Source organism: Rhodnius prolixus, unplaced genomic scaffold (genome assembly GCF_049639745.1).
Source record: "Rhodnius prolixus isolate KJV_2025 unplaced genomic scaffold, Rpr scaffold_9, whole genome shotgun sequence".
Classification (NCBI taxonomy): domain Eukaryota; kingdom Metazoa; phylum Arthropoda; class Insecta; order Hemiptera; family Reduviidae; genus Rhodnius; species Rhodnius prolixus.
Genome location: NW_027411604.1, coordinates 19726142 through 19744542, shown reverse-complemented (window position 1 = coordinate 19744542; position 18401 = coordinate 19726142). Strand labels below are relative to the sequence as shown.

The window sequence follows — 18401 nt, the reverse complement described above, 5'->3', positions numbered from 1 at the left end:
TGATTTTTTTCATAAAATAGTTTTAGATTTATTACGTAATTTGATAGTTTTTTTTTAATACTTACGGTTCCTGCTTTGTACAAACGTTTGGTCCTTCTAATGAATCTATTTGTGGAAGAATGATTACACTTAGAAATAAAACTATCACTTGAATAAGCGTCGTCATATTTTTATATAACATAAAACTCAGTCTGATTACTTCCTTTTTTAAGATCTTCTTCTTCCCCCTTGTTGGTTCTTGTTTAGTCTATTATTTTTTTCAGATTTACGCGACTCCTTCGCGATATGAATTTTGTTCAAAGTACATCTTTCCAATATTTTTCGCACCTAAAACAGAAAAACAAGCAGGGTTAATAATCCTATTCATCTAAAACGCTCTAAAAGGTTAAATGATAGGGGAAAAAAATAAACAAACAAACGAATTGTTTATTTTAGATAATTCAACTACTTCTGCAACTTCTCCGACCTATAGTTCGAAATCGTGTTCTCACATGTCTGCTTGAAGATAAGAATGAGGTAAAGTCTGCTATCTTTTCTTCTACTTCTTAAATTACGTACATTAAAAACACTTCTACTGTTGAATGAAGGCAGTTAGTTGAGTGCCACAGGATGTTGGCTCCACTTACAGATAATTGTGATGTCTGATAATATCCGCACGGAGACGCTCCATTTCTTACTGACATGGCTGTTAGAACAGGCAGTAACACTCTGTTAATTATAAGTTTATTTTTTTTATTTATTTTTTTTTTAAATGCTGTTTTACGTAAAAAGTCTGTTGTATGAGTTATTGCTCAAGAAAGAACGCTGTCCGCAAATCGCAGTCATCTTGAACAAAGAGACCTGCCAACACTGAGTGACTTAAATCGGAAGTTAGGGATATTTTAATAAGCACCAGGCTTGCGTAATAAAGGAATGTCTCTTCTAAATCTTTCAAAATAAAGTTTATTCTTCAATTTAAGAATAACAATCCAAAGAAAAGAACATGAACACCATTTGATCAACGTTAATTTTTATGCAGATGAAAGTACCCATTGCGAACGATTTAGGACGGAAGAGAAGCTCTAGAATTGTGTATAGGAGTTTTCGGAAGAAAATTATTCTTTGGACAAAAAGAAGAAATGGAAGTTGGACAGACTATTCTTTATACAGGGTAAAGTCGGGTGAGACGGCCAACAGCCGAAATTTAACCGAAATGTCGTCCGACGGCGCTGTGTGACCTCTCAAGTGATGAACGTTCATTTCTGACTACAGTGAGTATATTTTGGTCTGCGTCTAAGCGTTATTAATTAACTCAGAGAATAAAAACATTATCGCCTCAACAAAAAATTTTATGATAGTTTCATACTGCGTGCTGCAGTGAATGTATGTGTCGAAATTTTAGTGTTGTTTTCTACATATTATGTAAGTAAAATATACATTAATGAATCCTAACCTCTAAAACTGTTAAAAATTATGCGTAGAGTTTTGTTTATCATGATGGCCATCTCTTCCTAGCATTCGGGGCAGATGGCCGTCAAACAGTAGGGATAGATGGCCAATTATTTTTACTTTTTTTCTGTTATAGTTTGGCTCAGTTTCCAATTCACTGCAGAAAAATGCCAACCCAGCATAAAAGACAGAACACTAACCGCGGAAATTATACTGAAGAAAATTTGAGATCGTATTAACCCCACACCCAAACTGTCGTCTCTGCAAGGAAAAGAGCAAAGTTTGTTGTCACTTTATTAACTTCACCCGAGCACATTGCTGTTGTGAAAAACAGAGTATCAAAGAAAGCCAAACCAACAAGAAATACCATCCCCAAAGAGACAGTTTTGAAAGAGAAAGATTGTCTGAAAGAGAAAACGCTCACCTTCCCCAAGTTCCGAGGAATCGAATTTGAAGAGGAAAGTGATGCCATTTCAGAAATCGATGAAACTTAATGTACAGGATATGGGGAAAGCTACAACAAGACCAGAAAGAGAAGATTGGTTGGAATGCATAATATGCCGGAAGTGGTTTCACGAAAATTGCTCTTCTTTTGCATAAGCTTGCCAAAATTGCAGTAAAAGCGCATTTAAAAAGAAGAATAATAAGTAAATATTAAGTAACCATTCATTTTTTTCCCGTTATTTTTACGTTTTACTAGCGCAATTTCATTTACAATAAGTGGCCATCTCTCCCAAGTTACATTGGCCAACTCACCCAACTCAGTGGGGATAGATGGCCAAATGCTATTTTTTTTTTTGTAAGAATAAAAAAATGTTTCCCTTAGCATTTTTTCTGAAATTTTTTCCTTATCTTATGTTTGTGAGCGTATGAGGTTTCCAAAAATAATAATAAAGTAAGCATAGCCCTAGCCAAAATTTTGCACGCACCCTCCAAATAAAATGGTGGCCATCTCACCCTACAAGAAATGTTAACTGGCATCTCCGAAGAAAATTCTAGCTTCTCCATTCACAATCTCTAGCATTACAACAGCAGCTTTGAAATCACTTTTAATCTCTGGTAACTGCAGACGTGTACAGGGATCATTCAATACTCTCCGCTGCATTGTCCAATCAGCCATTATTTGGTGCGTTGGATCTTGGGAAGCACATTTAACCGCTATTTACTGCAGTTAAATGCAGAAAGAAGGAATCGTATTAATTAGAATAGAGGCTTTAAGCTTATGATAATTTTTTAAATGTTTTATTCACGACTAGAAACATAAATTAAGGGTTTTGCTCCAATTTATACTTTGTTTTGAGACTAAATGTTCATAGAATTTTTTTTACAGCCCCAAAGATAAAAGTGCATATTACAGAAAGTGTTTTTATGTTTCATCACAACTTAATACAATTAGTTACTGGAATGAAATTTGCAATTCCCTTTGGAAGTTTTGTTGTCATTGGACAGATAAGTAGTAACATACTGTAAAAAGCTTTGATGATTGACCTCCTTTCAAACAACAATAATAATAATAAATAATAAAGAACACATTAAACTAGTGCTTAAAATTTCCACATGTTTTATGCATGTTGAGGTACTGTTTTTCAGTTTACCACTCTCTGTATAATGGTATCTTCGTAATCGTTTTGCTTAAAAAAAGAAACCGTAATAATGTTGAAACAGAAAGTTGAACGATTAAACCAAGTAGTAATCTAGTTAATTCAGTTCCGGCTGATGAACCAAGTAATAACCACGAGAAACACTTTTGTCAGATAAGTGGTTCAATGAGAAGTAACTTTTAAGTAGGTTATTATTTCTATTGTATGCAGGTATGGGAAGCTTTTTGTTATTTTTAGGTTGAAAGTTGCTGCCAACATTGTGTAGATATGCCGTAAAAAATATGGTGACATAAGTTGTATGGGTACTTATTTTTTTTTCTCTCTTTTCTATGTCTCTTTCATTCTACGTAAATCACCAAAATATTTTTACAATTTCTTCAAAGTAATATTACGAAAAATTTGTATTTCCCAAATTAATGCCATACAAAGAACTTTACTAATCTAATTAAATTTAATTAAAGTAAAATTAATTTAAATCATTTTTTTTTGCGTAGTGACTCCTCTCTGCATATTATATTTAAAATGGTTTTATAATGATGGCAGTGGCAGAAGGTTTCTATAATTAGAAAGTTTAAATGAACATGAGTTTGTCAAAATAATTACATAACAAAGCTTTAAATAATCGGTCAGATGCTTTCGATAGTTTGGTGCCCCTACCGTAAACGTGCTGATCTCTCTCTCCAATATTGCGGGATAAAATTATCTTTTTTTAATTTAAACTGTTTTTTAATTAATTAAATTTTAAATTAATTTGTTTAATTTTATTCTATTGGCGGAAGTTTTTATCTTTACATCTTGTAAACTACTTCTTAATGCAATTTTTATCGCGTTGTTCGTTTCTTGAATTTGTTACAACACTTTTAATCCACCATATTTTTTTTTTCTTTTTTTCTTTTTGGCATTGGCTTCCGCCATACAGCCAGCATCGTCTAGGTGCTTATCACTAGAATATCACTCACTCTCCATTCTTACTTATAAATACATTCGCTTCACACATTCATCCCTCTACTATATACAACTATTTACATAAACTGCTGCTAATGGATGGATCAGTACTCTATATATGCCTGCCATCCTTATAGCTTAACCGAAATTAAAATCACGTAATCCTTCTCTAATCATTTTCTTCCATTCATTCTAATCGGCCATAACTTTTAAATACATTCATATATCATTGCTAGCTCTGCTACAGATTTAAGCAGATAGATGTTGGTGGAGAATGTCTTCGTAGCGAAATGGTGCATCTAAATACCTGTATATATCGTCAAACATTCGTTTCCTTTCTACCACATAACGTGGACATATCATTATTATATGTTTGAAATCCTCCTCCTCATTGCAATCAACACAAAGAGGAGTGAGGACCTTTTGTTGATCCGGTGAAGATACGATTCGCACACCGCGTGGTTCGCTCTCAGCCTGCTTATTGTCGTAACAACCCATTTATTAGTGACAGTTCCCCTTAAACCACGGTTGTCTAGGTAACTGATCTGCCTTAGTTTTATAGAATCTCCCTTGATCCCCATTATTGTAATCTGTCTGCCATTTTTGTAGTGCTGCACACTTAATATTAATTTTTTTTTTTGTAAAATTAATTATTGTAAGTGTCTAACAGTTTACGTGAAAGTATATCAAAAATATTTTTTGAATAAATTAACTCTAAATTTTCAAATTTCAAGAAAAAACTTCCAATTTTTAAAGCGGGACAATGGTTAACATGATTAAAGCATCAGATTTGTAACTCATTAATATCTTTAAAGTTATTACAACCAAGATTTTATATAAAAATTAAAAAAAAACAACTAAATTTGAAGACTGCTTCAATTAGTTAATTCTTACAATGAATTGTAGATGTACTAAGGTTGTTTGCAGATATTTTTTACACTTTGAACAAAATGCTGGACATATTATCATAGTTATTTGATGAATAATGGAGGGGAGACGACCTTTATGAGCAAGAAAAACATATATTATCTTTGGGTAAGTATGGCGAAAGTCCACATGTCAACAAAATACATTATATAAAGCAATAGTTATTTATTTAACAAGTGTGGAAAGTAGTACTTTTCCTCACGCGAGGCAGGGTTTGCACGCACGAGCGAGCGAAGCGATGCGAGTGCAAGTGCAAATTGCCGAGTGTGAGGAAAATACTTTACACTAGAGTTAAATATTATATTTTTTCTGCAACCATTTATTAACTAATAAAATTAAAAATTCCATTTTTACAGTCTACAAAAAGTAATTTATTTATTATAAACATTTATTGTTATATTACAATTATTTACATTACTTACGTATTTACATTACTTATTACATTTTCTGCTGTTTCTTTTATAGATGGAGGAGTGTTTTCTAAACAGGCATCACTAGAATCCATTTTAAATTTCTATAAGGTAACACTATAACCTTTTTAACTGTTATAATTAAAAATATCTAATTATTTATTAAAGTATTATTTTTATTTCTATATTCCTTTCAATTTTTATTTTATTTTTTAATATTCGTTTTTTAATTATTTAAATAAAATAAATTTAAATAAGCTTATTAGAGTTTTACAGAAAATATTTATGTTAATAACAAAACTTCTTATATCAAGGAAGCACAATAAAGTTTTTCCACTCACTTGTGCGGAAAGTGACACTAATGGGAATTTCCCCCCACTAGTGTGGGAAGTTGGGCTGATTTTAATTGAGTAATGAGAACTTCCCTACATGGTTGCAGAAAAAAAATATTAAACAGTTTCGGTTTTAAAGTCATACTTTTTGGAGCAGATTTGAAGCACTTTTACTCGTAAATAAGGTTCGCCCTTACTTATTATTTAGAAATAACAATGAATTTAATCCAGAAAATCAGCTGTAAGGAGAAATGACAATAACAAAACACGAATAAAAGCAATTGTTCTGAGATTGGTAGTTCTCCTTCCTTGGAGACCTTGGAATTCACTTTCTACTGTAGTTTACAACAAGACAGTTGAACATATCAACTCTTCAGCTTTTACGTAAATCAAAATTAGACAAATAAGTAAATTTTAATGGAAAGTTCTTAACAAGAATTATCAACTTATTGTACGAGATACAACAACACCAATTTGTAAAATGAAGTCAACATTTAGATTTTGTTTTTAACGCGTAGTTTTTACAGTAATTTGGTAATATTGTGACTAAATTGAAAATGAATTCTGATATTTAACTTCTCACGTTTAGGAAAATATTTGTTTTTAATATTTCTAAAGTGGTGGCCATCATTTTTAAATCAGAACCAGGTACGTAAGTAAACATGGCTGCTCGATTTAATGGTAAGCTACTCAATATTGCTCCTAAACAGTGGCGTAGCTACAGGGAAGCAACTGGAAGCAACGCTTTCGGGCCCCCTAAAGCCGGGGGCCCCTTTATAAATTTATTTATTTGCTATTTATATTATAAAAAATCATATATTTAATTAACTTTTTTGTTTTGTTTATAAATATTGTTTAGAAGTATTAAAATATCAAATATATTCATTTATTTTTTATTTTTATTTTTTAAAAAATTTATTTGTTAAGTTACACCAGCGCCTAGATACACCATAAGTAACAATGACAATAACTGACACCACTACAAACTTACTAATTGAGGGGAGAAGTTACCCAGTGATAACACTCCCTAAGTCGTCTCCCAGGGTTAGCTACTCTCTTCAGAAGAGAGAAAATCGCGAGGCCACTGGCTGATTTTAATCGTCTGGGAGGATGATCTGGATGGTGATGGAGATGATAAATGGCGGACAAGAGGATTGGTGGAATGAGAGGGCAAGTTCTGATGAAAACTTTTATAGCGAGTTCGAGGCAAACTGTCCTACAAACGGATTTCCAAATCTATGAGGATGGTTAGATTTGAAACGTAAAATGGAGAATTTTAGACAGAAGAGATTGAATTCATTGAAGATTGGATCGTTTCGTTGAACCCCACAGTTCAATACCAGTACATCCAGGCGGGTTTTAGTATAGAAGTGAATATCAGTCGTTTGTTATTAAGTGAAAGATTTGATCGTCGGTCTAGCAGTCTTTTATGAAGTCGATAACGCCTGTTAACTTCAGTTCGCTTAAGTCCGTGTGTGAGGGTTCATTTATTTAAAATTAAATTATAACTACAAAACAATTTTATTAAATAATCATCCACCTAACCTCATCTATTGGTTTCTCGTCTGAAATATTTAGCATTGATAGCTATTAAGAATAAAGAAGCAAGTCAATTTAACACAAAGACTAATTGACAAATTTGCGGCTGCAAAATCTAGACGAAAAATCATTTAGATAACTTTTTATACTTTGTTTATATTCAAATATGTTTTGCTTTTTATTTGTAATCAGTTTTCTTTTAAACGTTAAATCCTTGTATTTAAATGTAATTTAAAATCCTTAAATACGAGGGTCGTTTGAAAAGTCCGTGCAAAGTCAGAGAGATAGCACCACTGGCGCGTATCGAGGTTATGTTTAGTTAGTAGCATCTCTTGGAAGAACACACACCAAGTTTCAGCCAGATCGGTCTATTTCTTTGTGTTTGGCATTCGTTTGAATCGAGGAAGTCGAGTGATTTTCAAAAAATGGACGAAAAAGAATTTCGTGTGTTGATTAAACACTACTTTATGAAAGGCAAAACGCCTCAGGAGACTAAAGAGAAGCTTGATAAACATTATGGTGACTCTGCACCTTCGATTAGAACAGTTTATAAGTGGTTTCAAAATTTTTGGAGTGGCCATATGGGCACAAGTGACGCTGAACGTTCTGGACGCCCTGTTGAGGTTACTACTCCAGAAATCATTGATAAAATCCATGATATGGTGATGGATGACAGAAGAGTGAAGGTGCGTGAGATTGCTAGTGCTGTGGGCATCTCGAATGAACGGGTACATAATATTTTGCATCAACATTTGGACATGACAAAGCTATCCGCAAGATGGGTGCCGCGATTGCTCACGCTTGACCAAAAACGAAATCGTGTGAAGTGTTGCAAGGACGGTTTGCAGCTGTTCCAGAAGAATCCGTAGGACTTTAAGCGTCGTTTCGTCACTGTGAATGAAACATGGATACATCACTACACTCCTGAGACCAAAGAACAATCTAAACAATGGGTTATCAAGGGGGAATCTGCGCCAAAAAAGGCGAAGACCGTTCCTTCGGCCGGAAAGATTATGGCGACTGTCTTTTGGGATTCGCAAGGAATAATCCTCATCGACTATCTGGGAAAGGGTAAAACTATTACAGGTGCATATTATTCATCGTTATTGGACCATTTGAAAACCGAGCTGCAAGAAAAACGCCCACGATTGGCCCACAAAAAAGTCCTTTTCCACCACGACAACGCACCAGCTCACACCTCAGCAGTTGTGGTCGCAAAATTAATGGAAATAGGGTTCCAACTCGTTTCACATCCCCCCCTATTCTCCAGACTTGGCTCCCTCGGACTACTATTTGTTCCCCAATATGAAGAAATGGCTGGCGGGAAAAAGATTTTATTCAAACGAGGAGGTGATTGCAGAAACGAATGGCTATTTTTCAGACTTGGACAAATCCTATTATTCGGAAGGGATCAACAAACTAGAGCAGCGTTGGACGAAGTGTATAAGCCTAAAAGGAGACTATGTTGAAAAATAAAAAAGGTTTACCCCAAAAAATTAAGTAGTTTTTATTTTTGCACGGACTTTTCAAACGACCCTCGTACATATATAAATGTTAAAAAATAATTTTCCTTCGTATAAACAGTTGAAATAAAAGAAATGTTAGAAGGGGCCCCTTAGTTAGAATTTGCTTATGGGCCTAAAAAATCTAGTTACGCCACTGCTCCTAAATATAAATTATTACCTTAGTCTAATCTCTTTCTTACAGATTTTAAATACTAATTTTCATCTTATGTCTTCTATTTATTACATAGTTATTACATAAAGGAACTACGTAATTTTATTTACAAAATTATAAACAGAACAATAGCTTACAGAAGGTCGCTATTTACGAAACAATAATATGTATAAAGTGGACAATAGAACATTAATTTTTTTTTAATTGTTATTTTTTTAAAAATAAAAGTGACTAATAAAATAATAATAAATTAATTAATTGAGAAATAAATTTTGTTGAAATTATTGAATTGAATGAAATGAACAAGTGCAAAATTATCACTTCTTCTTTTTTAATGATAGTGAATCACAAATATGAATCACGAGGAAGATGGAAATGAAGCAAATGACTAAACCGGAAGCCTGTGCCAACTGTATCAGCAATTTGTTTTCTTTTTTTAAGATGGGGAAAGATCTTAGTTACTCTACTTAAAGGAAGTATAGTTTGTTTAGATAATATTGGATAAGACGTTTGTTAGAAATGTGATTGTGATTATTTCTTCTTAACGAGTGTAACTCTACTTCAGTTTCATGTCATAACGGTCCCTAGTTAATTATAACTTTCTCTACTTATTCAAGAACAATATCATACTGTTCGTTTTAAAAGATATTAATAAATATAGACAAGAAATAATGGCTTAAAGGTTTTTGAATTCAGAAAATTCTAGAGTGATTACTCAGATGACTTTCTTACAATTATAATCAAACAATTTAATTGATCAACTCCTTGTTTAAAATTGAATTTTGCTGAACTTATAGTTGCCAATAACAATCAGATGGTGTAAGGTGTAGAAAATTATATCAAATACAAAACTGATGAATTAGTTAAGGTGTATGTAACTACCGCAACACCATTTTGGGCATCGCCATTATCAGCCTGGAAAGTGTGGTTTCAATTTGAAAGTTCATCTATCATTCCTAGACACTCATAGAATTATTATTATTATTTTTTTTTTTTTATGATTTAAGGCGCATCAACATCTAAGGTTATTGGCGCCCAGACAGACAACACTGTCCATCACCATTTCAGTGAGCTGAAAGAAGCTCCTTGGAAGAGAAAATCTAAGGGTCAGCAGCTGGATTCGAACCCGGTACCTCCGTGTGGGAGTCCACCATAGAATTGTTATTATTATTATCATTGTTTTAAGAAAAATGTTCAAATAGAGTTGATTAAGAAAAGGAAATATTTAAGGGAAGCTGTTGAACTGGATGGAAATAGAAAGATGAGTGATGCTTTTTTAAAAAAAAGTGGTAGAAATTACACTGACCGTTTCCCATTTTATCAATTTTTTGAATTTGAAAAAGTTTATTTACAATTTAAATTTTTTTTATACAAATATACAGAAAAGGGGGTTTCAGGCTGCAGTGCCTATATACTCTCCACAACATATTATTAGTTACATATGTCGATATAAGTCGAACTTAATACTAAGGCAAAAAATTTAAAAAAAACCTTACTACTTACAGTTAATTAAAGCAAGATATGTTTAAACCTTCTATGCTTGCATTTTTTATAATTAAGAGAACTTAAGTTGTAGTCAACAATACTCTTTACGTACGGATAGGGACTGTGTGTACAGGTAATTACATATTTGTCCGTAGCGCTATAGATAAATGTAGACACGCTGGCAACATCAAGGGCTACATGCATGTAGTCTATGGGTGTCCACCCCGGGATATGACCCAACTAGTCTTAAGCATTTGTTTTGGACTCTTTGTAACTTCGTAACTTGGTGCAACAAGTATGGGACCACACAGGGGCTGCACGAAGGAGTACGGAACGGATATAAAAATAGTAAATTAGTTTTTTATTAAGAAAATCTATGCTAGAGAAAACACATAAACTCAGTGTGCGATAAAGCGGTAGGAATTATGTGCAGTCTGTTCCCTCTGTTAAACCACAACTCTAGCATTTTATCCATTGAATTTCATTGGATAACTATTAAAATGATTTAAATAACTTCCATTTTATAAAGATCGATCTTTAAAACAAATGGTCAAAAGTTGCTACCCTAGTGTTCTCTACAATTGTATAGATAAAAAGGATGTCTTTTCGTAGCTCTATGCCCAATTTCGATCGAAATCAGGAAGTTCATCTCCAGGTAGACACACTTTAAGATTGACGCATTTTATTAGAATTTTTTTAAACGGCCAAAAACAGCTTCAACTTATAGAAAAGATTAAGTATGTTGTATATTACATAGATCTATTAGATACAAAAGATCATTATGTGCAACAAGGAGATTTAAATAAACTTTAAATCGTGATAAATGAAGAAGATCTCAGACCATGGTGAAGTCACCAATAGAAACCCGTTTACCTTGAGACGCCTACGGAACCTCTTGAAGCAAGTAAATAATGAACAGATACGAGGGTCGTTTGAAAAGTCCGTGCAAAAATAAAAACTACTTAATTTTTTGGGGTAAACCTTTTTTATTTTTCAACATAGTCTCCTTTTAGGCTTATACACTTCGTCCAACGCTGCTCTAGTTTGTTGATCCCTTCCGAATAATAGGATTTGTCCAAGTCTGAAAAATAGCCATTCGTTTCTGCAATCACCTTCTCGTTTGAATAAAATTTTTTTCCCGCCAGCCATTTCTCCATATTGGGGAACAAATAGTAGTCCGAGGGAGCCAAGTCTGGAGAATAGGGGGGATGTGAAACGAGTTGGAACCCTATTTCCATTAATTTTGCGACCACAACTGCTGAGGTGTGAGCTGGTGCGTTGTCGTGATGGAAAAGGACTTTTTTGTGGGCCAATCGTGGGCGTTTTTCTTGCAGCTCGGTTTTCAAACGGCCCAATAACGATGAATAATATGCACCTGTAATAGTTTTACCCTTTTCCAGATAGTCGCTGAGGATTATTCCTTGCGAATCCCAAAAGACAGTCGCCATAATCTTTCCGGCCGAAGGAACGGTCTTCGCCTTTTTTGGCGCAGATTCCCCCTTGGTAACCCATTGTTTAGATTGTTCTTTGGTCTCAGGAGTGTAGTGATGTATCCATGTTTCATCCACAGTGACGAAACGACGCTTAAAGACCTGCGGATTCTTCTGGAACAGCTGCAAACCGTCCTTGCAACACTTCACACGATTTCGTTTTTGGTCAAGCGTGAGCAATCGCGGCACCCATCTTGCGGATAGCTTTGTCATGTCCAAATGTTGATGCAAAATATTATGTACCCGTTCATTCGAGATGCCCACAGCACTAGCAATCTCACGCACCTTCACTCTTCTGTCATCCATCACCATATCATGGATTTTATCAATGATTTCTGGAGTAGTAACCTCAACAGGGCGTCCAGAACGTTTAGCGTCACTTGTGCCCATATGGCCACTCCGAAAATTTTGAAACCACTTATAAACTGTTCTAATCGAAGGTGCAGAGTCACCATAATGTTTATCAAGCTTCTCTTTAGTCTCCTGAGGCGTTTTGCCTTTCATAAAGTAGTGTTTAATCAACACACGAAATTCTTTTTCGTCCATTTTTTGAAAATCACTCGACTTCCTCGATTCAAACAAATGCCAAACACAAAGAAATAGACCGATCTGGCTGAAACTTGGTGTGTGTTCTTCCAAGAGATGCTACTAACTAAACATAACCTTGATACGCGCCAGTGGTGCTATCTCTCTGACTTTGCACGGACTTTTCAAACGACCCTCGTAGTTCTCCTAAATGCATGTACAATGTTAGCCAGGCACAAATGAGGTCTTAATCTTTAACTGACAACAACATTTGATTTTGAAAACAGTACAAATAAAACTGACCAGAATCCTTAATAGAAACTACAGCTACAAAATACAGATTTATTTTTTTAGTAATAGCCGAATATTTTGTTCTTATTTTGTGCTGTAAGTTGTGAACTCATACTTCCTGAAGATGCAGCGAGTGGAAGTCCTTGTACGATCTAACTGTAGTTTGATTGCACACCACTGTTTATCTACAAGGTGGTGTTTTTTCTCTGTTTACTCTGATTTATTTTCATTTTTTTAAGTTTAACTTCACATTATTCTCAAATGATCATTTTAGAAAACCTACCTCCCAATCACTTCTCGAGAACTTTTCTCAAACGCATTTCCAAAACAAAAATTATTTAAAAATTAAAAATAACAGACTTGGAAAACCTAAAAAACAAAAAAATGGGGAAAATCCTATTCTAAGAAGGATATTTCTATTTCAGGAATCTCATTTAAACTCGATATTTTAAGGAAACCAATTTAATCCTTTTTAATAAGACCGTCAAATAGCAAATATACACGCGCATAATCCCTAAAAAGATTTTAAAAGAAAACCTCCTCAAACTTCTTTCAAAATAAAGGATATAAATTTAATTTTACTTAAAAATATACGCAAAACAATGCAGGTCTACACGTGAGCATTTAGTATAATATCGAGTCTGCAGTTAATCGAAAAATCGAAAGAACTATTATCGAGAAAAAGGTAACCAGTAAAATGATTCAAGGGAAGGTGTTATTGGAAGCCAGAACTCTGACAACATATTCGATTATTCTTAATAATAAATAATAAGACTTAAAACTGAAAATTCTACTGTTAACAGCTTTCTGATTGAAAGTCTAAAAAGCGTCTTCAGCAGAGATGAAAATCAATTGAATTCTTCTCGTAAAAGTTTCAAATAAAAGCAATCACCTGTAAATGTGCTTTAAATGATTCTTATTTTGAATAGAGAATCATGAAAGTCATGGAATTGAAAACCTAAAATAAATGAAAAATTCAGTTTAAGTGATATTTCTGGTTCAGAGACTAAGTTCACTAGAGGAAACATCTACCAAAAATCATACTTCCTGAATTAGGGGTCTTAAAATAAAAACAGAAATGGGGCATTTTCTGTGAAAACTCTATATTCTGTGGCGCATGCGCAGTATTTAAATTATAAAGAGAAAATTTGAGAAAACTCCATAAACTTTTACACTTTGTCATTCAGCTGAATGTATATTCAATCTCCCAACTTTGCTAAGTGCAGCATAATACTCTTACATGTAAAATAGAAAATTGATTAAAAATCAAAATAACTAAATAAAAACTTTTATACACAATTTATGCCCATTATTCTGGAAAAAAAAAGTATATACATATAGTTTACCATATATATATATACATACAAAAGTATATACATATAGTTTACCATATATATATATATACATACAAAAGTATATACATATAGTTTACCATATGTATATATATACATACAAAAGTATATACATATAGTTTACCATATGTATATATACATACAAAAGTATATACATATAGTTTACCATATGTATATATACATACAAAAGTATATACATATAGTTTACCATATGTATATATACATACAAAAGTATATACATATAGTAAACATTCATAGCTGTAAAATAAATACAATAATCAGATACATTCTACTAATCAATATTCAAATAACTGTCAAGTTTTTTAGGTTATAGATTAGACAGGCAACAAGAAGTTGTGACATGGTTTATTTATAAGTATAACTAATCGTATCGATGCGAAAATTTAATATTGTAGCAAACGTGCCGAGTTAAAATTAGCTGTTACAGTTCAATAAAGAAAACAGTTACTATGTAGTCATCAACTCAGTATCATTTTGTCTATCAAAAAAATATCCGCTGGTCATTTAAACTGTCTGCAACTGTAACTATTTTTTTAAAGACGTATTTCTTCCATAATAAAGAACTTATCGTGGCTTAAATTAAAAACATGATAGATTAAACTACTAACTTTGTGTTTATCAGTTTGTTTTTACAATTGGTAAGAACAAATGTAAATGTTTTATATTATAAAACAGCGCTCCTATCTAATTTATCTATAAAACTATTTCTAGATTAGAACAAAATATTGTTTTTACATCCGGCATATTGATGCAATATTATCCTTCTTTTCAACTTTCATATTGTTTACAAAATTCTAATAATGCTTTAACGTATTGTTTGTTTTTTAAACAAAAATGTTAACAATTTAAACAAAACTAGTAGACAGTTTGGCTACGCTTTCCTTTTAGCTTTTATTAATGTTTATTCGTGAAAAAGGCCGAACAGAGGTTAGTGGAAACGATCCTTCCATTCCTTGCTAGCACAAAGAAAGGAAAAGCTCTGATAGAGTTTTAAAAATTACAATAATAAATGAGAGGTTCAAGAAAGCGTTATAACTCAGATTTGGAATTTTTCTCCTTTATTTTAATATTTGAACACAAAAAATTGGTTGAGAATAAAATTTGAATGAAGCAGATTTGGTTGGTTGCCTTATTGTTGAGTACCATTTAGTTCTATTTTCAAATAGTACGGGATTAACCATTTGCCAGTAGCTTCATCAAGAATGCCAGGTATTTTGACAGTTATTCTAGTACTACAAAAAACAAAGAACAAATTCAAGTAATAAGCATAAATTCGACGAAAAGAAAAATGCTAAAATATTATTAAATTATTTAGCTTAATAACAAAACTATCACTGTATCAGTACTTAATTCTAAAATTAACTTTTAAACCAGCACGGTTTAAGTTAAGATATTTGGAAGCTAGTTTAAGACGTGTACCGACTAATTCTTAAAAATTTAACAATTAGAATGAGCTCAAAATGATTTATAGAGTCAAAATAAAACTCTCTAGGGATTCAAACAACAATGTTCAGGGAATGATTTACTGAAAATGGTGTAATTAAGTAAATCAATCGATATAATAAAAATTATTTTTCAAATTACGATACAAAAACCGTAAACTACGAGCATCTATGTCTCCTGCTAAAACACTGATGGATAAATTTACTGCTATCTAACTTGTTCTTCTTTTTTTTAAGGATCGTCTTATAACTAGATCTCCAAAAACATAAAACTTCAAACAATAACGTTTGGCTCGTTTTAGTTATATCTCCAAGGTATTTGTTTTTTTACATCTGATTTAAGTGGAAGTTAAGCGCAGCAGAAAGAAGTAAAAATCGTCGGTTTAAGTTCATTGTTCAATTAAACTGATTGGTACTTTACTTTATGCAGTAGTTAAGCATTAATAATAATATTTAGTTAATAATTAATATAGTTTGTTAATATTAAATGTTAATGCAGTTTTCTTCAACTGCATTGTAAATCTAGGTGTTCTCCCCACAATGTGTAATATAAAATAGAAATGCATTTTAAGTTGGTTATAAAACTTCTTTGCAACAAGTGCTTAATTAAAGTGACTTAATTTGAAAAAGGAATGAATTCTAATTGTAAGTACCATTTATTTGTTAATAACTGTGTGTAATTCGTGCTCTCTTAATCTGCTATTAGATCAATTCAAGACTGAAATTTTGTTTTTCTGCAACCATGTAGGGAAGTTCTCATTACTCAATTAAAATCAGCTGTGTAATGCCCAACTTCCCACACTAGTGGGGGGAAATTCCCACTAGTGTCACTTTCCGCACTTGTGTGAGGAAAAACTTTATTGTACTTCCTTGATATAAGAAGTTTTGTTATTAACATAAATATTTTCTGTAAAACTTTAATAAGCTTATTTAACGTAACTAAATAATTAAAAAACGAATATTAAAAAATAAAATAAAAATTGAAAGGAATATAGAAATAAAAATAATACTTTAATAAATAATTAGATATTTTTAATTATAACAGTTAAAAAGGTTATAGTGATACCTTATAGAAATTTAAAATGGATTCTAGTGATTCCTGTTTAGAAAACACTCCTCCATCAATAAAAGAAACAGCAGAAAATGTAATAAGTAATGTAAATACGTAAGTAATGTAAATAATTGTAATATAACAATAAATGTTTATAATAAATAAATTACTTTTTGTAGACTGTAAAAATGAAATTTTTAATTTTTTTAGTTAATAAATGGTTGCAGAAAAAATATAATATTTAACTATAGTGTAAAGTATTTTCCTCACGCTCGGCAATTTGCACTTGCACTCGCATCGCTTCGCTCGCTCGTGCGTGCAAACCCTGCCTCGCGTGAGGAAAAGTACTACTTTCCACACTTGTTAAATAAATAACTATTGCATTCTGTGATTCATATCACTGCAGTAATAGACCAACTATAACTTTCCCTTTCTCTTCCTTAATATGCGAGTGAATGTGATGATTATTCAGAATAAATATAAATCATAAGAATAATTTGGAATAGAGTTAAAATGAAATACCTTTTTAATACTAACTATGATGATGAGATACATCTTTTATTATTCTAACAGAAAAATATTTATGGGTGATAAAAGGCCAGCAGAAGGGTCTGTGACATCTAATACATTCTAAAAAGTGTGATACTAGAAGTATGAATGAAATGTTGGGTACTTGCTGATTTGTGTACCTTTTGGCGTTTAAAGAACCCTTATACTTATCTTTTAAAACTGTAGGGAGATATCTCCAAGGTATCCGGAAAAAGGATTGAACTTACAGGGGGTGGACAAAAAAATGGAAACACCTTGAAAAATCATCAAAATACTTTTGTGGAAACTGAGTTCTGTACATGTCTATTGAGCTCAATAGTGATTTTAGGAGCTGTGGTCTTGCGATCAGCTCTAACAATTCCCTTTAGAGTCCGACGGTCTCTCTCAGACAACTTCGACTTTCGACCAGACCTGTGCTTGGCTGAGGACGTTTTCCCTTCTCTTTCAAAAGCAGTCATTACTTTTGAGACATTACCTCTTGAAACGCCAAATATTCGGGCACATTCTGTTACACTGCCATTCGAGCACCAACAATTTGGCCTCTTTGAAAGTCTGAGAGGTCCGCCATTTCTAGAAGGTTATAAACAATTTCCTTAAATTTCTTTTTTTTTTTTTTTTTTAAAAAAAGGTTGGTTAAAAAACCATATCAAATAACAGAATTTAAAAAAAAAACATTAAAATATGTCAAGTTTTGATTGATTTGAACATGTTCAAACATTATGATGCCAAAAGTCAAGTGTTTCCATTTTTTTGTCCACCTCCTGTATGTAATGCATCTTTCACTTTTGCAATAGAAATTCCAAAGTTGTCACTTAGAATGTTGTAATTTAAACTAATAGAATGCAGGCAACAAAAGAAAATAACTTCTCTGCAATGACGGCTAGCCCATTATCAGAATTATCGTTATCTTCTATACTAACAGTTCTAAGAGTGGATAGATAATAACTCTTCAGTTACTATATTGTTATCATTAAATGTTGTTTTTAAAAATATATATATTTTAAGTGGAAGCAGTATTGCTAACGTGCCTTTCTCGTCATTTATCAAGCTTTTCATGGGGGAAAAAAGGCTTCCGAGTTTGCTGAGAAAGATTAAATGAATTCTTCTTCGTACTTATTAACTCATTCCTCTGTTGCCTCTTTCTGACAGATAGTTCTGTGTTAATGAGGGCTCTACATTCTCTTCTTTTAACTGTGTGGAGGTTGAAGTTCCTCAGGGTAGTTTAATTGGATCTGATTCTCTTACAATTTATTCACACCAGACTTTCCAACACATCCTAACACAATTAGCCAAAGTTATGCAAACATTATAGTTGTAGTCTCTCTTCGTTCTGAAT

At 32.6% G+C, this 18401-nt stretch overlaps 1 protein-coding gene across 2 annotated transcripts in view; it reads right to left on the bottom strand.

The window, feature by feature from the left end:
* Positions 1-18401, bottom strand: part of LOC141454409 (uncharacterized) — a 91210-nt gene that overhangs the window by 17393 nt on the left and 55416 nt on the right. For both annotated transcript variants that reach the window (XM_074128587.1, XM_074128586.1), the window contains exon 2: positions 66-327. In XM_074128587.1, coding sequence (XP_073984688.1) covers positions 66-181 — 116 coding nt within the window. In that variant the 5' untranslated portion in view covers positions 182-327. The remainder of the gene's footprint in view (positions 1-65; positions 328-18401) is intronic.